Raw genomic sequence first — 22,111 nt, forward strand, 5'->3', positions numbered from 1 at the left:
TAATAAAGCAACAAATAACAGCCACAGCCAAGAAGATCAGCAGATAAGAAGCTCGAATTGCAGAATCTCCAATTTCAGTCGAATCAGAAACATTTCTACCAATCCTTCAATGGAGAGACTGCAATGAATCAGTCAAAATTGACAAAGAAGAAACAATGAAGTTCTGGGCACAGCAATGGGACAACTCAAAGACATACAACAAGAATGCAGGATAAAAGAAGTAGATAAGAATGAAAAAGAAGCTGGAACGAAAGATCTCATAGTAACAGCAAAAATGGTGGAGAAAAGGGCAAGGAAGATCAAGAATTGGTCAGCATTAGGTGAAGATGAACTGCATGGTTATTGGTTGAAACATCTGACTGCTCTGCACCCACTCATTGCCAAGCAATGTAACAACATACTGCAATTAGGTAAAATTGAAGATTGGTTAACATCTGGCAAAACCCACCAGATCCAGCAAAAGGGGCAACACCAGGCAACTACAGACAAATTACCTGCTTGCCAACAACTTTCAGATTGCTAACTGGTGTGGTAGTCAATGCAGTCCAACAGCATCTAGTTGAAAACAAGCTCTTTCCATCTGAGCAGAAAAGAAACTGCCCAAACAGCAGAGGGACAAAAGATGAGCTCCTAATTAACAAGATGACTTTGGAAAACTGTAAGAGAAGGAAGACCAACTTGAATGTAGCTTGGATTGATTACAAGAAGGCATTCAATTCCCTGCCACATGACTAGATATTCAAGTACCTAGAAATAACAGGAGTCAGCAGAAACATCAGAAGCTTTGCGCAAAGTTCAGTGGCAGAATGGAAGGCACAATTGCTGGTCAGTGGTGACAGACTGGGAGAGGTTAACATCAAGAGAGGAATCTTTCAAGGGGACTCACTATCACCAGTACTGTTTATCATTGCATTGATTCCTCTGTCAACAGTACTGAACAAGTCAGGACAGGGCTGTCAAACATCAAAAACATCTGCCAGAACATGTCATAGTGGTAACATTTCCTTGGTAGAATGGATGGATCTTTTCAATGTTCTCAGAATTTCCCAGGAATGTTTAGTGACACTAAATATAAAAGTATTCTGTGTCTTGCTACCATTTCTCAGCATTTATATTTAGCTCTTCACTGAATTTCAGTTTCCTCTATGTGAGATTAAATCTTTGAAGGTCTTAAGAGGTTTGAATGACCTCTAGTAAACTCTGTTAATCCTCCCAAATAAACATTATCCCCAAACATAAACTACCTATTTTTTAAATTCAATAAAAATAAATATCTGACTTGGCAACTATAACTATTACAAATCATCATTAACACTGTTATCATTGTGGCTTGTTTTGCCAAGGCCTTAAACTAAAGGATTTAAGTTTTGAAATATTTTTATTTCGGTAATAGTGACATTGTCAGCAAATGTATTGTGATTTCTTTTTGAGAGAACGCGTCTTGACAGAGGTCTGAAGAACTCCAGTAAAATATTTTCTTTTTATCAGAAGCATTTTGTTAAGTGCATCTCTTTGGAGGAAAACAGACATAATACAATGACTACATTCACGTTTTATTTACTGTGCTTTTTCTATCTGTTCTTTTGGAAGAACTAAGAACACTTTATACACGGCTCTCAGGAAATGTCTCAACTTGTAGTCCTCACCTAGAGGACTACAAACTCTTAATCCTAAGAATGTAAGACTACATTTTCTCACAGAACCTTCATAATTCAAAGGACTAATTCCACAACTCCATAGAATATGAATTACAAATGCTGGCCATCCCCAGATGTTCAGAAGAAAGCACAGGTCAGCTGTTGTGTAAAGTACATATCTAAAACAAGCCTGGTAGCATGACAGCTTTCAGTAAGACAACCTATTTCTGTTAACACAAAGTTTCATCAACTTTGCAAACCAATGATAACACCTTTTTAAAAGAGTAACACCACCAGTTCAGGCATACTGAACCCATATCATAAAAAGCCAGATTAAACTAGAAGCTGTGCTCACCTGAATTTCTTCCCAAATGTCTTCATCTAGAAGTGTGGCAGCAGTGTAATGCTGCATAGGAGTGATCAGGCAATGGCCTTCAGTAAGAGACTGGTACCTCGGCAAGGATAAGTATACCTAGAAAAGAAAATGCAACATTTGAGCATCCAGTTAGTGTACACTGACCTTATGATTTCCATGATTCATCCTAGCCAAACAAGACATGATATAAAAGCTTGCTTAGAGGGAGTGTGATTTTAAAGGAACTAAAAACTCTACAAGTGGGAATCTGCTAAACAGTTTCCATACCCAGGGTTTTATATATCCTTATAGGACAGGATCCATGGAGGACAGGATCCATGGGTGAGAAAAAAACAGCAAGGCAACAAACATCATTTCTCAGCTACGAGGCTCTTTTTATATGGAGTTTGAAAAGATAAAGATGTGTGCGCACACATGCACATACACAGGTTGCCATGCCATCTAATTTGGACTGGAATCCCTTCACTGAATATATTCAAGCAGAGGCTGAACAGTCATTTGCCAGGGATGCTGGATTTCTGCAAGGAGCAGAAGATTGAATGTGATGGGTTAAAATGGTTTCTTTCAGCTCTTTGAAACTAATTCCAAATTTGTTTTGTAAGGACGAGAGACTATATCCATTGTTTTTTAATTTCTGAATGACTTTGTTTGCCTTTGTGCCTTTGTTTTCTTCTACCATTTATCATTTCACCTTTCTTCTAGGACTCTTTTCCTCTTACAACTCAACTCTGCTTTGGCCTCCTAATTATTTGCTCTCCTCATGCAACCTAAATATTCAGCTCTTGTGTATCACTGCAGCAAGGTCATCAGCAAATCTGAAGTAAAGATTAACTTGATAATTCAAGGCAGAGTCATATTCATATTTGCTGCATCCTTGAAGTGGCTTTTTCCTCTTAATTGAAGAGCCAGGGATATTCAAAAGCAATCATTCATGTCATAAGAAGCAATCTTAATTTTAATTTTATAACATCATGGCACAGAGAGCAGCCTTCTTTTACTTCTTCCATTTATATGTCAAAATAACTGATATTGTTCCCTTACCTTGTTACCAATTGCAATGATTAGGTGTTTAGGAAGTTCAGGGCTACCAAAGCAGTGAGGACATTTTTCCATACATGCAGCAAGTCGCTGATGCTCACGGATCGCTTGTTTCCTCTGCCTTTCCTCCTCTTTTCCACTCTCCTCCCTCTTTGCTGCTTTGGAAACAAACATGTCATCCAGAGTGTAATAATCTCTATCAGTTTTGTCTGAAAACTAAAGCAAAAGATAGGTCAAGTGAGCTAGAAGGCAAAACTTGGATCATAAAGTTTATTTGATGACTTCCAGAAAGTCGCTATCTCTAAACTAGGGTTGCAGTGTTTTGCAAAGGGCTGTGGCACAAAGTGCAGTGGTGTGAGGTGCTCATCTTCGAGTGTGGAAGCAGCCACCTTTGTGTGCTCAGACAATGCCGGGATTGCCATGAGGTGGCTGTACATGTGCTCACATACAAAGACAACATGTGGAAAACTCCTAAACCAGCCATATTGAACCTTCAGGAAAGTACAACTGCTTCCATGCTCAAAGGAGTGTGCTTCAAACCAGTGAACTCTGTGGAGCTCCACTGGAAATGTTTGCACAGCACTAATAAAAACCAAGTAACACTTCGTTTTTATTAAGGTGCCCTGCTTTTCATCAGTGAGAGTTGCTGCCTTGCATAAAGCCCATATCCTGTCTCTGTTCTTATAATCTGCATTATATGGACAGATCAGGGATAGTGCAGGCCACGAACAACAACAGGTTAAGAAAAAGTCACAATAGGTAAATTTAGGCATTCAAAAGCTGTTTAAGGTCATTTGTCCCAGCCTTTTCCATAGAGGAATATGTGTCTGGCAAAACACCTCGGTACACAGTACTGTACAACAAATATCCCTGATGGATACAGCCCCAGCTTTCTGGCTACAAGTGGGATGCCACATCTCACAACTACTGCAAACATGTGACTCAGTTTTAGAGACTTGCTGACAATTTTGCACGGCCTTGGCCAAATGACGTATTTTCTAGGTAAATGTGCCTTGAACTATCAAACAAAAAAGGCAAGTAGATCTCAAGTCTCACATGGAATATTCTATTGGATAGAATAAAGGACACTTTATGCTCACACATTAGGAATCCATTCAATAAAGTATTTCCTACTAGGACCTCGGATATTCTCCTTCTCTCCCCTTTTTTTGGGGGGGGGCAACTGGGAAATCAGTGTGTGTTTCCTTTTTCCTAAAGTACCAAGATAGATAGCTAAAAAAGAAAAAAGGCAGAAAATAAAGGAAAGCAAAAATATATATATATAAAAAAGGATGGAAACTACAAATTGTTACCAGGTTGCTTATAATAACTAAAAGCCAAAGAATTAAGACATAAATGTACACAGTGCTCTACCCAACTTAAACTACCAAAACCTGAGTGAAAAAACAAATCAAAACAAGGCTGGAACCCTGCTATATACAAACACATTTTACCTTATTTTGCCCTTTTGTTCTTTTTCATTTCCAAAGTTTTGCTCTAGCTAAATATTAGCTAGAGCAGAACTTTGCCCAATGTTACTGATAAAAATAACCAGCGTTATTGATAAAAATTTCACCATCTTAAAAAAAAAAAATACACAAACACACATTAAATTTAGTCAGTGGAAGAGCGTCCATACTGTGTTGCAGAAGAATGTATGATACATGATAACACATGATACACTGCAGCATGTTTTAGAACACATTTTCATGAGGTTTCTATAGAAACCACAGAAAGGCTCTTTAGAAAGCTTTTCAAAAGACAAACTGCCTTGAAATGTTAATATTTTTGTTAAGTGTGGTAAACTGAAGTATTTATGAAGCTAGGTGTACAATTTCATAAACTGATTTTTTTTTTCAAGCAGCATTTTTAAAAAGTTTAATTCAGGTGTCATTTAGAGTTCCACAAGTCAGTATCTTTTAATATATATTGACAGCATAACACACCATGACATTGAAAGTGAATATAAAACAATTTTAAAATCCTGACTATATATCATGGTCAGAATGGTTTCTATAATACCTTTTCCTTGTACTAATTAATATGAACATAGGACTGAATTTTAAATTAACTCATCTTATAAATTAGCTTATTTTAAAATAACATACAAAAGAGAATAGGTTTTAAATCTGAGTTGTCTTGTGTATGTATTATGTTTTTGTTTTCTTTTCTGTTTATTTACTTCTTTGTGCCTTTCAGATTTCAGAAGAGTTTTTTTGTTTTGCTTTTTCATTTTTGTTTGTTTTTTGCGTCTTTGAGTCAGTGTTGACTCCTGGCGACTGCCTGGACAAGTCCCTGCAGTGTTCGTGACAAGATTTCAGAAATGGTTTGCCACTGCCTCTTTCCAAGGGCTGGGAGAGAATGCGGCTTTGTGCCTAGGGCGGGACTAGAACTCATGGTCTCCTGGTTTCTAGCTTAGTGCCTTAACCACTGCACCAAAGTAGCTCTCTTTCGTATACTAAAGCAATTAAAAAAAAACAAAAACAAACCCCAGCATCATAAATATTCCAGCAATACAATCACTAGGAATCAAGCATTCCTCGCACCCATCTGGTGAAAAAGCAATCACATGAAAGGTATTTTGCTTATTACGGTAAGACCCCTGCTGGATTAAAGCACAGGCCTAGAGTACGCCCTCCTTTTTTACAGTGGCTGAATAGATACCTATAGGAAGCCCAATGAGGATGTGAAAAAAAACAGTAATATCCTATTTGAGCATCTCAGGAATAGATATGAAGGGGCACATAGCCATAACAGTTAATAGCCTCCAACCATTTTATCCTTCATGAATTTCTTTAATCCCCTTTCAAGACTGTCCAAATTACTGGCATCATTTTAACTTGACATTCTATTATGGAAGAGGAAGAAAATGTCTCTGTTTTCTCTACACTATGCATCATGTCCCGTCTCCACCCTATATTCTTTTTGCTTTCCTTTTTTTAAAATGTAAACTACCTTTATTAAAACTTACTGTTCCATTTACCTGTGTTTCTATAGAAACCATGCTTAATAGGTTGTCATGCTCTTATTCCCAAGTTACAGTATTGCAGTCTGGACAAGCACAGGATAAAAGCTTCTGCATTAATGGAGCCCAATTATAGGAAAGGTGCTGGATTCAAAGGCTCAGAACCAATTCTCAGAGGCTCATTATCCATTAGCTGAGTGTATCTTACATGCCTTGGGGAATACGTGCCAATGGAAAATCCCCAGTGAACATTTACTCAGCATATGTACAGATTGCAAATGCTTCCTTTTGCCACAAGATCACTTGATGTTTGATTATATGCCATCAAGTCAGTGTCAAGTTAGCAACCATACAGATAGATCCTTTCTAGGATGGTATGTTGGAGATAAATCCAACATTCCTTGTAATGTGAGGTCTTGCTATGTCCACATCTACTGCTTATGACAGAAGTGTGCTTGGCTTCTTCTGCCTCACTGATCCAGACTTATGTCTGTGTTACTCTCCATGTTCAATACAACCAGAATAAATCATGCAAACTAAGCATAAGATGCACTGTTTATTGATTTATAAGGCAGTTTGCACATAAGTTAAAGAATTCAAACTTTCTTAACATAGAATTTTGATTCTTGGTTTTAAAACACAGATTATGTAGAAGCCAGGTAGCAGGTTGCAGGATAAGTCCACCAGACTCAACACTTCATCTATCACTAATATTAGTTTTTGCCTTACCAATACATCCTGCAGATGGAAAAGTAACTGAAAAAATGTGTTTTAATAGGTCTACACTGATTTGTGGGTTTAAAGAGCTGTAATTTTTGAGACAAAATATATTATAAATTTACTGTTTATTTCCCACCAGTGCTCACCTGTTATTTTATAGTATTATTTTTCAGGTCTTTTAGATGATATCACCCCTTTATATTTCCCTCAAATTCTCCAGTATTCACTTAAAATGATTGATCTCAAACAAAAAAAAACTTGCATCTTTCCAAAATATGTACACTTCACAGTCATTCATATATAGGAAAGGATGGTTAAAATAAAGAATTGTGTGTTTCCTAGAAATTCACCAGCTTGTTAACATTGCTGTGGCTCAAATCTCAGTGGAGGTTTTGTGCAATTCAATACTATGTTTACCTTTGAAAGGGGAAAAAATCTCAACAGAGTCACCCATAAAACTATTTCAACTTTACTTGTGTAGAGATACAAAGATACCCTTGAAGAGGAATGCAAGAACCATTAAGGAAACATGAACTTAGTTCTAGGAAGGAAGAGGGGATGAGAAAGAAACTCAAGATAACCTTGCCTTGATTCTGTTTGGTATAAAAAGGGGTAGAGAGAAACTTCGAAAGGCTTTCAAAAATAATTAAATATATTCTATCATTTTAAAAACTATCAATCACTGTTAAAATCCAAATAATATCATAATAATATTAACAGCAAAGGTCAACACAATATAAATCGTACAACGAAATTAAAAGTAACAGAATAATAGAAAAAACAGTAAGAATAGCAATAATCAAGATCAACCCACACGTCTCAATCAAGATTTCAATCAAGATTCTACACATCCTCATCCTACAATCACACCCAATTCCCAGGGGGAGAACCCTGTTTTTAAGTCTTTATGAAAGAACAGAAGAATCAGGACCATTTGAACCTCAGGATAATCTTGTTCCACAGAGCAGGTTCTGCAACAGAAAAGGGACGCCTCCTAGGTCTTACTATATGACACTGTTTAGCACAAGGGACCCGAAGCAAGCTTATTCTGTCCAATCTCAAATAACCCAGCAGAAGGTCCATGAAGGACCTTACAGGTGATAGTCAATATCTTAAACTGCACCTGGAAGCTTATAGGGAGCCAATGCACTTAATGAGGTATGCCCATAATTACTCATGCTGATGTATTCTAGATTGACTGCAGCTTCCACATGGCTACCATGAGTTCTTACAGCACGACCTAAGAATCCAAGCAAATCCATAATCGCATACCAGTTCTATCTTGGGGAGTGCAACCACATTCAGGGCCAAAGATAGAGTGTACCTGGAGTCAGGGAACCCAAAAACTCACACCACTCAGTGTGGCTAAGGTAGAGGCAACACCTGTTTTCTCCCCATCCCTACCCTCACAGCTTCCAAAGGCTGGGAAAGAACCTTGACAGCATCTCTAAGTCAACATAGGGTAGAGATGTATAATTGGGTATCATCACCATACTGATGATACTTGACCCTGTATTGAGAGATGACCAAATCCAGTGGTTTCATATACAAGACCAGAGGCACAGTAGAACCCTCAGGGATCACGCAATGCAGAGATCTAAGGCTAGACCTTTCCTGTCTCCACCAATACTGATAGGTAGTGATAGGTAACAGCCCTGAAGGAAGCTCATTAGAAGATACCTTGGTGCATCCCCCTTTCACCAGGTTTTAATTTTGTGTGAGGGGCTGTTGTTTATTTTGTTTTGTTTACTTGTTTCCAGCATTTTATAGATTGCAGGATACACCGCTTGGAAACTCTACATCAGAGAATGACATGGGTGTGGTCAGTGACTACAAGATGAACAATGAGTCAGCACTATGAGATAGCTGTTAGAAGAACTAATGCTTTCTGGGATGCCTTGGAAGAAGCATGGTATCAGACATGTGAAATGTGAAGCCTTACTTCCTTCTATTCTGCACTGATATGACCATACTGGACTTCGTATAATTCTGTGTACCTCATTTCCAGAATATTGACAGGCTATAATGGATTCAGAAGAGGGTGATGAAGATGATACAGAGACTTAAGGAAATGCCCCATGTGGGCAGGCTGGAAGTACTTGGGATTTTCAGCCTGGAGAAAAGAAGACTGAGGGAAGACATAAGAATATACACACACGCACACGCACACATAGGATATAAATCAAGTAAAAAAACCAGAATCAATACATTTTAGACTTCCCTTCACAGGCAAATTTCATGTTTCTCCTCCATATACAAAAATAAGATTCTAATTATGTCATGTTGACTTCTGTTTTCTTCTATATTTATTGGGTTTTGAAAATAATTATGTAGGAAGAGAGGTTTTTGCATTCCAGTTAGGATATAGTTCAAGGGGGCAAGAATTGACATTTCATTTTCTTGATTTTTCTAACCCATTACAGTTTATTATTTTGAAATATCAAAACAAGAAGGTAACACCATAAAGCAAACTTCAGACCTGTTGAGACCTGTCTATGAAGTCATGTCTGTTTTCAGAACAGACACAAACAACTCAAAAGCCAAAAGTGAGGAGCTTCCATCAATTATAAACTATATGTGAATTCCAAAATGACACACGTGCAGAGAAAGCCCACAGGGTCAGACCATGACTGATTTTCTACTGCAGCCATTACATCTGCCAAACAGACCAAGCGACCTGCTGCTTTGAAAACTCTGGATTGCCTTTATACAGTCAATAATGCAATTACATTTGGTATTCTATGTACACATCACAGTACACAACGCTGAAAAAAACTCCAGAAACTCCAAAAACAAAATAAAAGAGGCAACCCTAAAACTGAAAGTAATTAAGCTCTTCAGTTTTAGTCCCCCCCCCCCCCCGCCTTCCTACCATGAAGGCAAGACTATCTCCTGTTATAAGCCTCTCACAGAACAATCTCTGCTATGTGTTACTTCCTGAACTAGACATTTTATACAAAAAAGGGTTGGACCCTCTCTCAGACTCACTTCCTGAAAATGGAACAAGGAGAGGGTTGTTGCTGGTGTTGTTTTAAATCAACCATTTAAAAGTACACTGATGTATAACATGAAACGACTAGCAGAATGTAGTCCCATTAGTCTATTGTAGTGAGAAGGACAAACAGTTCTACAGCATCTTAAAAAAGAAGCAAAAAGGAAAAACATTATGGAATAAGCCTAGGGTGACAATGTGCTTGCCAATATGTACCTAGGTGCCTGCCCAACTCCCAGCTCTATTTCATTATATTGGTTTAGGTTCTTTTAATTAAAAATAATGAATGGGAAGCTAGCATGCTACAAACAAAGGAATAGCCTGAAGCACAACATGCGTTTCTAACAATGCCTTTCGGTATCTGAGGAATTGCCCACAACTGTCAAAATGTGAAATCTGCTCACTGGTCTAAAAGGGTTGGGGACACCCGGCCTAAACTTTCATAGACTGGATTTCACTTTGTGAGAGTATCTAAAGCTGAAGAATTCCACCCTGAATTTCCAGTAAATCATTATTTGGGTTTTTGGTGAACTGGCAATAAATGGTTTAAGGAACTGCTATCATTAATCCCCACACAAAATGTATGATCCTAGAGGAGGCGATCAATACGAGAGAGAGAGAGAGGAGAGAGAGCGCGAGCGCGCAACCAAAATGTCTACTTTGGCAAAGAACAGTGTCTCAAAATAGTAAGAGAACGGCCAACAGAATGCTACAATAAATTAAAATCTCACAATATAAGTTTGAGTACAGGTAGTTCTCACTTAACAATCATTCGTTCAGAGACTGTTCGAAGTAACAGTGGCGCTGAATGAATGGTACTTACGCCTGGTCCCCAAAATTATGGCCATTGTAATGCCCCCCACAGTCATGTGATTAAAATTCAGGCGCTTGCAGGCTCCTGCCTGCACTTAGGACCACAGGAGTGTTTCAACTCCCTCCACCCACCTATCTCCCCCACAAAACTCTGCCCTTTTGGCTTCCTGTACTCTGCCATCCCCAGCTGACCTTCTTCTTCTTGCTTCCGCTGCTAATGAGGTGCGTCTGGCCTGGCCCTTCACGAGGCAGCTACTGGCTGTGTGCAGCTTTCTTCCTGAGGTTACACGTGGTGGTTTCCTTGTAAGACCTGGGGAAGAAGGTCTTGCGTGGCCAGCAGCTGCCTCGCAGCAGGCCAGACACACCTCATCAGCAGCGGGAGCAAGACGATGGCAAAGGTCAGCTGTGGGCGGAAAAGTGCAGGGGCCTCAGAGTGCAGGGCAGCAAGGGCAGCTGGGGCTTCATGCAGCAGGGCTAGACTGTGGCTTTCTGGGGCAGTTGAGGCTTCATGCCGCGCTGTTGGGGTGGCTGGGGCTTCCAGGGGCAGCTGCAGCTTCTTGCAGCTCTGCAGCTCAGGGGCTTCTTGTAGCCCCAGAGGCACTGTGTGCCAAGAAGCCCCTGAGCCACAGCACGGCAAGCAGGCCCAGAGCCACATGGTTCTGGGGCTGTTTGCCACACTGCAAATCAGGGTGCAGGGCAGCCAAAAGGGCAGAGATGAGGGAGGGAATAAGCAGTTGGAGGGAGTTGAAGGGAAGGCAGTCCCTTACTTTGGAAGAACCGAGGCTCGGGGCTGGGTGGGACCAAGCCAGGAATGGCTTGGATTGGGATTGGTCCTCAGCTAACAACCAGTGGGATTCGATTAACGACTGCAACAGGGTGTGCCAGGATTGCTGTTGCTAAGCAATGCAGTCATGTGATATCGAGCTTTACAATTGCATCACTTAGTGACAGAAATTCCAGTCCAAAGTGACATCATAACTCGAGGACTACCTGTATTTGACTCTAAATTTATGACAAGTTTTTAAAACTAGTTTTCTATTCATCATCTTCTCTGAGCTGTTTTCTTTCTTTCTTGTATTCTTCTAGTGAACTACCATTTGTTCCAGTAATAACACTAATGCAATACCAATTCAAGATACCCCTTACACATGAATGCAAGAGTTACAGCTGCTCTGAAAAGCTGCCAGAACAAAAAAAGTATAAACTGCATCAGTGAGATTTTAAATTGCCATGGCAACACTGACATCATCCAATTTCAATGGTAAAATTTGTATTTCAAGAATGTTACATTCCAAATATATTACAGGAAACTTACAAAGCAGAACCTTATTGGCATATGTGATCACAAAAGAATTCAGACAAATGGATTGTAAATGCAAAAAAAAAAATAGTTTAAATGTATTTAATGTTATTTCATTCACATTAATAAAGAGAAGAGAATCTTTATTTATATCTTAATTCAATATTGCTTAGATAGGTTTCATTATGCAAATCTATTTATTAGTTTAAATCCTACCATGTCAGTATGTACCTGAATTTGAATGTAGAATGTCCACCAACAAATTGTTCCTTTGAAATAAAGCCACTGAATTATTAGATAATCATTTTGCATGATTATCACCTATAAATTGCTAGATCCAAATTACCAACAGTGGAAAGGAAACAGATATACCCAAACCATTTATAAAGAGTTCAGCTGATACTGCATTGGACATAATAAAATCTATAGGATTTTTTTATACAAACAAACAAAAATATTTCACTTTAACTTCACTTCTCTCCCACAATATAAGCAGAATACATCTTCTGCACGGGACATCAGAATTTTTTAAATGAACCTCAATATTAATAAATGAATTCATCACACAAATATATAAAATCAGTATAGTGCAGAAATGAATGCACTAATAATCAAAAGACTAGAATATGTGCTTAAAGTTTATTGATTTCAATCAGACTTCTGTGTGCATGCTTAGATACTGAATTACTGCTAAGAAATAGATTGACAAAATCAACTATTTTGGAGGGCTTGCTACAGAAGTCTTAGAAAAGACTATTTTTATAAGGTTAGTAGTTCAGTTGTCAGTACTGAAATATCTCATTCCCATACAAAATGTAGTTAAGAGGGCCACTGGAAGATATTCCCAAAGAAAAACTATAGCTTTTTAATTTTTTAAAAGGGGAATAAAGCCAAAAATGGGTAAAGATTGTTCTATATATAATAGAAGAGTAGAAAATTGGATGATAGGGATTATCATGTTTTACTTTCGTTTCATAATATTTTTTAATAAGTTGTTAAATAATTTCAGATAAGCCTTCCTGAAGGACAAGTTGTCCATCATTCAAATGTTTACCTTCATTATGCAAAGGAAATCTATCCATTTGGACAGGCAGCAGTTCCTAATGGATATGGCCAGTGGCTCCTACAAACTAAGGTTTTCAAATGATTCTATGGCAGAGTTTCTGGAAAGACAAGTAAATGCAGAAAATTTCCCCTAAAAGCAGAAAAACTGAAATAATTGCCAATTGATACCTTTAGGGAGATTTGGCATTTTAAAGATTTTCACGATCCACAGCAAAAAATGGCCTTGGCTAGTCACGAAACGTTAGAAATATGCTACTAAGGGGGTGGGGTGAGAAATAAAGAACAAACAAACTTGTTTGCTGTTCCTACTTCATCTTTTCTTTAGAACTAATTAACTTAAGATTATTTTTCCCCAAGGTGCCTTCCCTTTCTTTATCTCTGTACATTTCTGTGGAACAGGAAGTAGATTTAAAATTATCCATTGAGACAATTTGGGCACAGAGCCAGGTAATCTGTATGACCGCCCATCCCCAATTATACCTCCCCATCCCACTACATCCAACTAGGTGGGCATGCTCCAGGTCCTTCTCTGAAACAGGGTCATCTAGTGAGACCCAGGAAGAGTGCCTTCTCTGACACGGAGCCTACCTTGTGGAACAGTATTGCCCTGAGATCAGGACAACCCTGTTAGTCTTCAGAAAGCCTTGAAGACATGGTTTTTATGACAAGTATAGTTTGATTGGATTATAGTTTATAGGGACCTCAGCTTTGTTCCAATGTCGGTATTTTGTGTTTTTATGCTTGTATTGTGAGCTGTCCAGAGGACTGAAATTCTATAAATAAACTAACTTAGTAACAAATCAACTTTCTTTTGAAACAAATTCTATCTACTTGACTTTCACACTGTATGCAAATATATTCAAACTTATGTCCGTATGACTTTCCTGATGACGTTTCCTGTCTTAAAGAAGGAAAAGAAACCAAGGATGCATGGGATCCATGGCATGTGTTCAGCCCCTCCCTTTAATTTATCCTCCTAGGAACCCCCAAATTGCATTGCACAAATTCAGTAGCAGTTTTTAAGCAGTGCAGTTTTCTTCATTTTTTTCTAGAATAAATGTATTCATCTTTTAAACCCCACAATCACCCAAAACATATCAAACAGCTGTGAAGTTTCAGTCCTGCCCATCTGGGTCTCTCATTGTGACACTCAGTTTTAAAAAGCCCCTCAAATTCAAAGTGTTTCCACCAATCCAGATTAGAAACTACATTTCAGTATTTTCCTAGATGCAGTAGAACTTCTAACAATACACCAATGCTAGAATTTCAGTAAAAAAGATGAAGATCCTTTTCTGTATTGAAGGGCCGCTTTTCTCACTATCTAAGCAAAATATTCTTTTCAGGCTTTTAGCAATTTTAAGGTATCATTCATGTCAACCAATATATTTTTCATTTCTTCCCCAAATGAAGATTTGAAAGAGTAAGCCATCCTTAAGTGTCAATTGTGTACACATCATTAATAAAAATGAGAAAATTGCTTTAGATGCAAAAATCCCTAAACTGAGTATCTTCAAGCTTTAAAACCCAAATACAGATTTCATCTATTGTTATATATCATATATACATATTGAAAGTCAATTATAGAGTATAGAATACCGGCGTTACTCTGAAAAAAAAAAAAAAACTGGGTTCAATTCTTCATACAAAAAAGAAGCCTTCTGAGTCCTTAGGTTAATCATCTTCTCTCTCTAAGCTACTGTAAGTGTTAAGTAGGCTTAATGGTTTTTACAGAGTTCAAAATTTCAAGTATTGAGCTAAATGTAAAATTCGATCCATTCCTAAATTGTGAAAAATTTTGTTAGTTGAAAAATTACTTTTCAGGCCAACCTCTTAAATAAAAACAAAATGGATTTTATGGTTCCTTTTAAAATGGGATGGACAACTTGTGGCCCACATATGGCCAAATTATCTTCTGTGGCCCCCATCATCCCTGGAACTCATGCCATTGATTTACAGCAGCAAACCTTGAAGAAACAAGAATTAAATTTCCATTTCCTTTGCTTTTGGCAGAACAGCAAATGAAACAGCACAAGACTTTTTAAAAAGAAAAAAAAATCACACTGTGACAGATAACAGGAAGCCATGCCTGTCTGTGAATCTGTCACAGAGGCACAAAGGCAGCCCAGATACCCAAACACACACTAGAGAGCTCAAAACAGAACGTGAGAGTAGGAGTTGGTTTAGTTTCTCATAAGATCTTCTCATGGGAGGGAGGTGGCTTGTGTTAGAAAAGGATGATAGAATCTTAAAAACTAGGAGGAATCCTGGGAAGAGGAAGAATAACTTAGAGGGAAGAGGTAGAATGGTTGGTAACCTAAGATGGATCTATACAACATTGGCTGTTGAAAATGTATTGTTTTATTAAAGAGCAATGTTGTCTGGTGACCTGAAATGGGCTCTGCAGTTCTGATCTACATTAGGAGTGCTAGTTCAAGAGGATCCTGAAGACTTCTAAAATGGAGCAGAGCACAATTCAGAGAGGTGTGCTGAAGAAAGGTGCAGATCAGCATGGGAGGGAATTTACCCAGTGCATGATGTCAAAGGAGGGAGGAAGGCCATGTCCGACCAACCAAAATGTACTTCTGCCAGACTGAGACAGAGCAATAGTGTTGTCCAGTATTTTTAGCCTTTTCTTAACTCCACTTAGAGTTAGAGTCTTCAGAAATAGAACAGAACAGTGTACATACAAATTAAACCAACATTATAGAGTGCACACATAAGCTATTTAAGATGCATAATATTTAGCAGACGAAAAGAGTTTCCCTGTTGTGCTTTTTAAATCTTGAGCCATCCTTTTCTGCTGATTATCATTATAAATGGACAATAGAAGGGATAAGAGCCCAAGGTTGGCTTATCTAGTCGTAAATTACACTTGGGAAGCTAGGTTGGGGTAACCAAAAGGAGACACCTAAATTGCTTTACATTGTTCTCTTATAAAAGAGAAAAACATAAATAGAGACATTTACACTGATTTTTCATCAAATCATTAGGACTCACAAAAAGCCCATGACAGCTGCTCCAACAATAACAAAGCTCAAAGCAGGAAAGAAAAAAGAAGAAAGGAGAAAGTAGAAGTACATGTGTCCATAGAGGCAAAGGTGGACAAAGACTAAACGTGTTTTGAGACACATCTCTTTTGTATTTGTGTTGTGATGTTGCATTCAAATACATAAGGGGTGGAGCTTGCATTGTGACATCACAATGCATATCTCATCATTGTGACAAACCTTACAGCTGCTGAGAAGACTTACAGATATGAAATGAGAATGTCATTTATCTGTCTGTGATCTCTAATTTAGTTAATATTATCAATCCTAATTTTACAGCAACAAGGCTTGAATCCTTATTACTTTAAAACTGCTGTTGGGTCTGTGACTGTAACAGACCGGCATCTTTTTTCATTTTTGCCACAGCCAGGCTTAGCACTTAAATCTTTCTCTATAGACTGCAACAGTCTAGACACTTACTTAGGAATAAGCTCTATTTCACACAATGTTTTCTAACTAAACATGCACAGGATTCTACTGCAACTCTATTAAAATGTTAAAATCATGGGCACAAGGAATATAAATGCCACAGAAGGGAAGAAGCAATTGGTATTCTTGTTCTTAAAAATGAAATGTCCTTACATAATCTATTAAATGAAAGCTCTGTATCTAAAATATTACACCACTGAGCTAGTTTCCTCAACATTACAATTCCAACATAAAAGTCTAAAGACATTTTAGAATATTTGAAATGATATAATACTTTTTAAAAAACAAAGTTTTTTAAAATATTGCAAATGTTATTTCAGTTTTTAATATGAATTTAGACTTCCAAGTCTTACCTTTGATGCCATTCTCATGAAAAGTTTATTGTGATCCTCTGATGTCCTCATCTTTTCATTCCTGATCAAATCCTTCAGATCCAAATTGTCATCATCATGAAAATATCTGACTCTTTCTTTATCCACATGAGTAGGGATCTAAAAATTAATATTAAAAAAATCAAGATTGATATGATTTCCAACTTATTTTAACACAAACCCATGAAAAATGTTATGAAATTATGCTACCACAGTCAACATCTGAAATTAGAGAAAATCAATTTCAACAAAATAAATATGAACTGATAGAACTCATGTCATGTTGTGATTTTATATTTGGTACAATCAGCAAAATGGGCATCTGCAAAAAGCTATTCAAAACTGTAGAAAAGTACCTTAAAGATAGATTTTTTTTCTCAGAACATTTTTACAAATGTATCATTCCTTCAAAGGAAAACAAAAAAAAATAGGAATCTATAAATAGCTATTTGAAATGGACAATTCTGACCATTTCAAACCCTTTGTTCATTCCCAAAACAGCTTAAGAAAATTGTTTCAAGCTTGACAGAGGCATTTAAAATCTTGAACCTTTTCAGATTTGAAATGTTTTGCAAGTTCCTAGAGGAAAACAGATAAAATCTTCATTCCCCTTATTGATGAGCTGATATGAACTCTCCTATTCCACAGAGATTATAATAAAAGAGACAAAGGAAAGTTTCATGACATTTTAGAAATGGCTCAGAATCTTCTTACAGTATATGGACTTCAAGGTCACTATTGCCCTAGTTCCACCTCACACAAAAGATGTTTAGGAAATATGTACTAATAAAAAGTAATATACAAATTACTTATATTATTAATATTACATATGTACTAATAGGAAGGAAGGAAGGAAGGAAGGAAGGAAGGAAGGAAGGAAGGAAGGAAGGAAGGAAGGAAGGAAGGAAGGAAGGAAGGAAGGAAGGAAGGAAGGAAGGAAGGAAGGAAGGAAGGAAGGAAGATTACATTACACCCACCATTGGATTCTTCTTCCTTCTGCCTCCATGATCCAATGTTTCTTCTGGAATATTAACAGGCCATGCCCTGCCAGATTTATCAGTTCTGACCAGGATCACTTCACGGTCTTCTTGAAAGCCTGTTGTCTATATTAACATGGAAAACAACCAGAGAACATTAACAAAATAGAAAACACTAAAACAGGTGTTGCACCTTAATTTAAAAACTCAACAACAGTTATATACTAAGCATGCTATTTAAATAAAACTGATGAAATCCAGATATTCAAAATGAACTTTTCTATTGAAATAAATTTAGAGTTAAGATCCTTTCACAAGCAAAATATATACTCTACACATAAAAAGGACTTGTCTGGTATAATTTCACTCACTAGTTGCAGGTATTATAAGTAGCCTTGAAAATATTTTAATTTAATGGGCGTAGTTACATGATCCCCTATAACCTTTAAAAGATCTTACAGAATCGCATCACACTTTAAGGTTTCAGGCTAATATATGCCTGGTTTTTGTGACTGACATGAAATGTTACCTTGAGCTGATGGGAAGATGTCACAGAAAACCAAGACTTCACCCCCATCAGTGCCCAACCAATCTCAGTAATACATGCCAGATCTTTGGGTTCATCTGCTACTATGCGGCCTTCACTGTAGGGGAAAAAAACTGATTCACCACCCTCTACTCAGTGTAGGGTGGAGATTAGGTTAAAAGGATATAATCTGCATTAGGATTAATTTGGTCAAACATTTCTTGGAGAATCTGGAAATGGAATTGAACCTCTTTTCTAAAATAAGGATTTGCACTTTTCCAACTAGTGTTTTATTTTTATTTCTTTACCAATAACTCTTAAATTCTATCTCCATGCCATCCTTATTTCTACATCCAGTAATATACTATCACGGTATATTGAGTACATGTTTGGTTTCTTTTCCTGACAGAATGAATGGTGATAGTGGCTGCGTTTGTTCTGGCTTAATATGATAACTAAATTATAACAGTTAACCATGGGTTAACATTGTGTGTGTACGTGCATGCGCGTATCTTCAAGTCAATATTGATTCCTGGCAACTGCAGTTTTCTTGGCAAGATTTTTAAAGTAGTTTGCCACTGCCTTCTTCTTAGGGTTGAGAGAGAGTGACTGACAAGGTCATCCATCCAGCTTCACACCTAAGGCAGGACTAGAATTTACACTCTCCCGGTCTCTAACTTGGTGCCTTTGGTACACCAAACTGGCTGTTAACTTAATGTGTAAATCTAGTCAAAGAATAATGAGTCCTAAAAAGGGAAAAAGAAGGGTTTCCTCCCACCCCACCTGTTAAAATTAGCAGCAAGAATGGGATTCTTTCCTTATCCTTCAACATTGCTGCAAGTATGGTGAGATGTTGTAAACTTCATCCATTTTCTCATTGCATGTATCCTTTAGATATGTTTATCCTGGTCTTCCAAGAAAGCATCATAGGAAGCCTGTGCCCATATAAACCAAAACTTGAAATACTGTCAACTTATTTTCATTAAAAGGGACCTCCATAAAATGCAAGTGTGTACCTCTACTTATAAGCTTTGGAAACAGAAATGAAGAGCAGAATATAAACTTCTCACTCAGTAATTAGAGAAGAAGCAGCTCACTGTCTGTTAGTTGATTACATTAGCTATAATAAGGGGAATGCCATCAAAATTGGGCACATTAAAACTGACTTTGTCAACTTTGATATATACTGAAATAAATCTCTATCCAAGTCATTTTCAGGCAAATAAACAATGTGTTGAACTCACATCTGTTCTATCAATAAATGACAGCTTACCCCTGAAAATTCTAAGAGCAAAAAAAAAAAAAAAAGTTCTGTAGTTATGGAAGTATCAAGGCTCTAAGGGCTTAATTATATTCTTCAGAAAAACCAACACAGCAATAATAGATAAAAGAGTGTGAAAAAAAACTGCACATCTATATATTTTGCCCCTGCTATATTCTGAACTGCAAATGACCTCCCTCCTCTGTCACAAAAGATTAAGCATATCTTTTAAATAGGCAAGTTAGAAAAGTTATAGTTTTTGTCAGCTACAAAGCAATATTTTGTGTTACTTCCAGATATGGGATTGTCTCCATGCTGTTGAATGCAGTAGTTTATACTAATAAAAAAGAAAAAAAGAAGGATTTGGACATTCCCATCAACAGTATTCACATATTTGTTTGTACAAACTATGAGAATTTCTCACTGTCATGCAACTGAATTCCATGGAGCCTTTGAAAGATGAAATGTTACAAATCTCTCATGCCCTGTAGATGTTTACAATATTTTTACTAATGCATTTTACTAACGCATTGTCCATTGCCACTGGACAATAATTTTTCATACATGGTGTAAAAGGACTCTGATATTCCCATTACAATTTTATATACAGTATCTGTTTTTACAAACTATGAGAAATTCTCATTGGCAAAATATAAAATTGAATTCCATGCAGCATTTGAAAGATGTAATGCCACAAATCCCTCATAACTTGCAGATGTTGGTAAGTATCTTTACTAATACCGCCCCCAAAAAAGCTCTCTATGTTGCTTTTGGACAATGATCTTCCACATATTTTCCATATAGTCATGTTAAAGTGGCTCTATACAGAAAGATTAAAGTCATTAGTATCTTTAATTCACCTATTTACTCTGAAATAAGTCAATGAAATATGTAGTGAAGTACACAAATGACTATAGCCTAAATACCTGTGGATCAAAAAGCCTCATTCAAATTTCATGGAAGCTCTTTCGTAAGCTACTTTCAGACTTATCCACATTAGTAGCTTATTTTATTATTTATTTTATGCTCAAGAATAGTGGCAGATGTTTTCCATTAGAGGTTCCTAAACATGTCTAAAAAATATGTAAATCAGAGATGGAAATCTGTCCCCCCTCAAATATTGTTGAACCACAATTCCCAACATCCCTCCTCTCACTTGTCAACTAATTCATACTATCTACACAAGCCAGAGAGTTACACTTTTTAAATGACATAGATGAGGAAAAGACAACATTTCTTGATGATCACATCTTTGGAATTCATGTTCATATGGCATGGGTACTTTGATAACGTCACTGCCACAAAGAGGGGGACTTGTACTTTCATGAAAAAGCTGTCCTGCTAGAAAATGTTCATTCACCAGAAGGAAGTTGGTGAGATTAGTCCTGCCATCCCATTTAGCTCACTAGTTGGTCAGAATTAGTTTTAAGAATGCAGAATAGGGTGTTGTTATTCTTTTAGAACCAGATTTTGAGAGGGATGTATTATAATTTAAGTATCATTTAAAAAGTATCTGCTTTTTAAATATTACGACCAATGCATGTGAAACACCCTCATAATAGAACATGTAATATACATGGATCAGTACTGCTATTATTATTAACAAAGTAGCATCTAAAATAATTTGTGAAGAAAATCAGTCATTATCTTGTTTGGAAATACATGGAGTATCAGTAATACAACTGAGCTCAGCCACAGCAGAAATGTCACCCTGCTTAATGCAGAACCTGGAAGATTACAGGAATCAAGAAAATCGTAGGAACTATGCAAAAATATCTCCAATCTTCAAAAAAAGAGTGATTTCATGATTTGGAATACTCCAATGCTTATTGATAAATAAATGAACATATCAGAATATGACACTTCTTAAATGAAAGAACAGGTTCCCACTATGGGTTTGTGTAACATGCAAAACCATAAGCTATGATTTATCAAACATAATTATTGGATTTACATAACACATTAAACAAAATCAAACAGACAACATTATGGCTTAGCACAATGTGTGAACATAGCCAGTTGCTCTATATCAGATTTTTATTTCCTAATCTTGGACATAAACTACATCCTTTACACAAGATCGCTCTCTCCAAAATAAAGACATAAAATTATGGAAAGTTCCTATGTAGCAGTACATTACATATATCTTCTAGTTGATGAGATGCAGGTAGATTAGATATCCTAGAATTTTTTGAAAATAATTTAAATAAAGGTACTGACATAAGAATGATTTAGGATGCAAGCAAAGCTTTTATTAGGGGTTATCTGATACGATATTACTCTGAACTTAAGAAGAAGAGGCAAGAGAAAATACAAAATATTTTGGATGAGATTAAAAGAAAAGAAAAATAATTCAGGAATTCTCAAGGGAATACAAATATCTCCGAACAAATCAAGATTTTACAGCAACAGTTATCTATGTTAACAATAAGAGAAATGGAAATAAAATCGAACTATGCAAAGCAAAGAAATTTTGAATTTGCAAATAAATCAGGGAAATGGCTGGCTTACAAACTGCAAAAAGAAAAGGAAAAGAGAATGATATTGAAACTACAAGATGGAGACGCTGTATTAACAGATAACATGGCCATACA

The 22,111-nt window shown here is 36.9% G+C and overlaps 1 protein-coding gene across 1 annotated transcript in view; it reads right to left on the reverse strand.

Annotated features, from left to right (window-relative positions):
• The window catches only part of CWF19L2 (CWF19 like cell cycle control factor 2), an 86,902-nt gene that overhangs the window by 18,835 nt on the left and 45,956 nt on the right, over positions 1 to 22,111 (reverse strand). Inside the window, exons 11-14 of the mRNA XM_088140635.1 lie at positions 17,731 to 17,856; positions 16,736 to 16,873; positions 3,055 to 3,267; positions 1,993 to 2,109 (exon numbers count right to left, since the gene is read on the reverse strand). Of these exons, the coding sequence (XP_087996761.1) occupies positions 1,993 to 2,109; positions 3,055 to 3,267; positions 16,736 to 16,873; positions 17,731 to 17,856 (594 nt within the window). The remainder of the gene's footprint in view (positions 1 to 1,992; positions 2,110 to 3,054; positions 3,268 to 16,735; positions 16,874 to 17,730; positions 17,857 to 22,111) is intronic.

This window comes from Python bivittatus, unplaced genomic scaffold (genome assembly GCF_059951505.1).
Source record: "Python bivittatus isolate LINGU-HERP-01145 unplaced genomic scaffold, Pbiv_v1 ctg000340_np1212, whole genome shotgun sequence".
Lineage (NCBI taxonomy): Eukaryota > Metazoa > Chordata > Lepidosauria > Squamata > Pythonidae > Python > Python bivittatus.